This window comes from Oryzias melastigma, unplaced genomic scaffold, assembly GCF_002922805.2.
Source record: "Oryzias melastigma strain HK-1 unplaced genomic scaffold, ASM292280v2 sc00305, whole genome shotgun sequence".
Taxonomy (NCBI): domain Eukaryota; kingdom Metazoa; phylum Chordata; class Actinopteri; order Beloniformes; family Adrianichthyidae; genus Oryzias; species Oryzias melastigma.
In genome coordinates, this window is record NW_023416915.1 from 198695 (window position 1) to 201850 (window position 3156).

General features: G+C 36.8%; 1 protein-coding gene across 1 annotated transcript in view; it reads left to right on the top strand.

Moving 5' to 3' along the window:
• The window catches only part of LOC112139790 (zinc finger protein 239), a 19787-nt gene extending 16916 nt beyond the window's left edge, over positions 1 to 2871 (top strand). The window contains exon 2 of the mRNA XM_036210924.1: positions 929 to 2871. Coding sequence (XP_036066817.1) covers positions 1063 to 2226 — 1164 coding nt within the window. The 5' untranslated portion in view covers positions 929 to 1062 and the 3' untranslated portion in view covers positions 2227 to 2871. The remainder of the gene's footprint in view (positions 1 to 928) is intronic.
• Positions 2872 to 3156: the final 285 nt, after the last annotated feature.

A 3156-nucleotide genomic window follows, 5' to 3' on the forward strand; every position in this document is an offset into this window, starting at 1 on the left:
TACAATTCAACAATGTACCAATCATTGTCCTACTGTTGTTTTCCTCAATGGAATGTACCGATGCAGCAGTTTAAAACAAGAGGCGCATACTGTCGACATTTTTTAGATGCAGATTTAATGTGTAGAAATAGATTTCACGCTTGAGGTTATGTTTTTTTTCACTGTTTTGATTGTAGCTTATAAATTATAAGTTACATATCATACGGAATGGTACAGCTCTTACATAAAATTACCAACCAAAGATTATTCTTCGCCGCACTTTTCCAGCTTCCAGAGAGGCATGACAAACTTGAATGGATCCTGTTGTATTTTCAAACAGGAAAAAGATCCATCAGTTCACTTGTTAGAACAGTTATTTATTTTATATAGCGCTTAACACGCTCCTCACAGGCATCTGATGAGACTGTAAAGTGACGAGCTGCGCTGAACACGCAGCGCGCTGCAGCGGCGTCACCCAAATGCAAGGAATAAATTTGAGAAATCCCAAAGGACCGCTGACAGAATCAAATGTTGGAATGGTTCTCCCTCAAAGGCTTCAACAATGACTTGTACAATTCTCTGTCGTTATTAAAGTGGAAGCTGTTTACATCCCGCGGCCTCGTGGTCGAGGCGTGGAAAGAGGTAGGAACTCACAATAAACTCACTCCAGATTGGTGACAGTACTTCCTATAGATTCCATGACTCATGGAGACTCAGACCAATTGCTGAAGATGGGTTGCAGGCGTTTGCAAAATGGCGATAGCCGTTTCAGGAAGTGACGGTGAAAGCGGTGGCCTACTTTCACGAGGAGTGGAGGTAATGCATTTCCAATGGGGGACTTCATGGCTCGAGAGGTCCAGTTTTGTTATTAGACTGCTTATTGTTACACCCCTAATGTGAGTTATTTATATGATAGGACTAATACTTTCTTGTGTTTGTGTCTCTGCAGTCCTCCCCCAGCATTTGGTGATAGAAGAGGACAAACTCTGCAACCAGCAGAGGAACTTTAGAGTGGAACAGAATGATCCAACATCTACACAGATTAAAGAGGAACTGGAAGAACCAGAACTCCTACAGCTTAAAATGGAGCAGGAAGAACAAGAACCTCCACAGATTGAAGAAGAACTGGAGGAATCTGAACCTCCACAAATTAAAGAGGAGCAAGAACAACTTGATCTAAAGCAGGAGACTGATACCTTGATGGAGATTCCTACTTGTGAGAGAAATGAGAGCAGTGAAGCAGATCTTAACAATCAGCAAAGCTTTAATGTAACTGATAGCCAGAATGAAGAATTAAGCCAACATGAAGAATCAACATCAACTACAGAAGAAGAGACAGACCCACAGAACAGAGATCAGAGAGAGAGAAGAGACAGAAGTCATGTCCAAAATGTGGACAACTCTCACATGTCAGAAAGTCCGTGTGACTCTGATGTTGGAAAACATACCAATGAGACAACTTTGGGTAAGAAATACAAACAATTCCAACAAGAAAATAGTTTTTCCTCTGTAAAGCCTAGTGAAGGGATTATAATTGCAAACAGTACGTCCCTCCACACGAGAACCGAGTCTGATAAAGGACCTCATGTCTGTGAGGAATGTAATAATCATTTTAGTTCTGAATCTAGGCTCAGAATTCACATCAGAAAACATACAGGAGAGAAGCCTTTTTTGTGTGAAGAATGTGGTAAACCATTCAGTCATACGTCTGATTTGAAAAAACACATGACAACTCATACAGGAGGGAAGCCTTTTTCGTGTAAGGAATGTAATAAAACTTTTAGTCTAAAATGTAATCTCAAAGTACACATGAGAACTCATACGGGCGAAAAACCTTTTTTGTGTAAGGAATGTGATAAAAGTTTTAGCCAAATATCTAATCTCAAAAGACACAAGATAACTCATACAGGAGAGAAGCCTTTTTTATGCAAAGAATGTGATAAAAGTTTTAGTCAAATATATGACTTCAAGAAACACATGAGGACTCATACAGGAGAAAAGCCTTTTTTGTGTAAAGAATGTGACAAAGGTTTTAGCCAACTATCTAATCTCAAAAGACACAAGAGAACTCATACAGGAGAAAGGCCTTTTTCATGCAAAGAATGTGATAAAAGGTTTAGTACATTATATAACTTAAGGAAACACATGAGAACTCATTCAGGAGAGAAGCATTTTTCGTGTAAAGAATGCTATAAAAAGTTTAATAATACAACTGATCTCAAAAGACACATGAGAACTCATACATGAGAAAAGCCTTTTTCATGTAAAGAATGTGATAAAAGTTTTAGTCAAATATCTGACCTCAAAAGACACATGAGAACTCATACATGAGAGAAGCCTTTTTCTAGACAAAAATTGTAACTGAGAATGCAGTAAATATTTTTTGCATTTTGAAAAAAGAAGGAAAACTTAGAGCACATGACTCATAAAGAAAAGACAACAATGGTTTAAATGGAAAGGTTCAAATATTGTAATTTTATTTAAAAGGTATTAAAAGTTTTTCTGAGTCAGAATTGTAACTTAAAATGTGAATAAAGAGTAGGGCTGGCAGCAATTATTATTTTAGTAGTCAATTAGTCACATATTCTCTCTAATAGTCATGTGTTATTGTTAACTTAATGTTTTGTGTAATTTTTTTTCATTTTTTTATTTAAGTTGACAGTTTTGGCATTCAGTCCGTGGAGGTTGGTTTCTTGTATGGCACTGTTAATGCTCTGTGTATTGTGCATTCACAGAAATTGATATTTTACATGTACAGTTCATGAATTTCAATTTGACCTTATAAAAGACAGAATGTTTAAGGGCCTAAGGAAAGCAGTTTGCTAGTACAAAAAAACATAATTGACTATGTCTTTTCACTGGATGTATTAAATTAAAATGATATGTTGTCAATTAGAGTGAATAAATGAAGTATTTTATAGCCGTCTTACTTCCAGGTAAGAAAAGAAGCTCACAAACTCATATTTTAATAGAACAAAACTGTTCCTTAGTGTGTCAAAGGTAATATTTCGCCACATATATGAATATAGTTTACTCTGAAGCCACGTTTCCACTAAATGGTAAGATCTAGTCTGGTATTTTAAAAGGCTTCCATTGTGAAACGGACCCATTAAACAGAACAAAACCGTACCTCTTTGTGGGCCCCCATTGGTTGTAGTCCATTGAAAAGTGGATCAG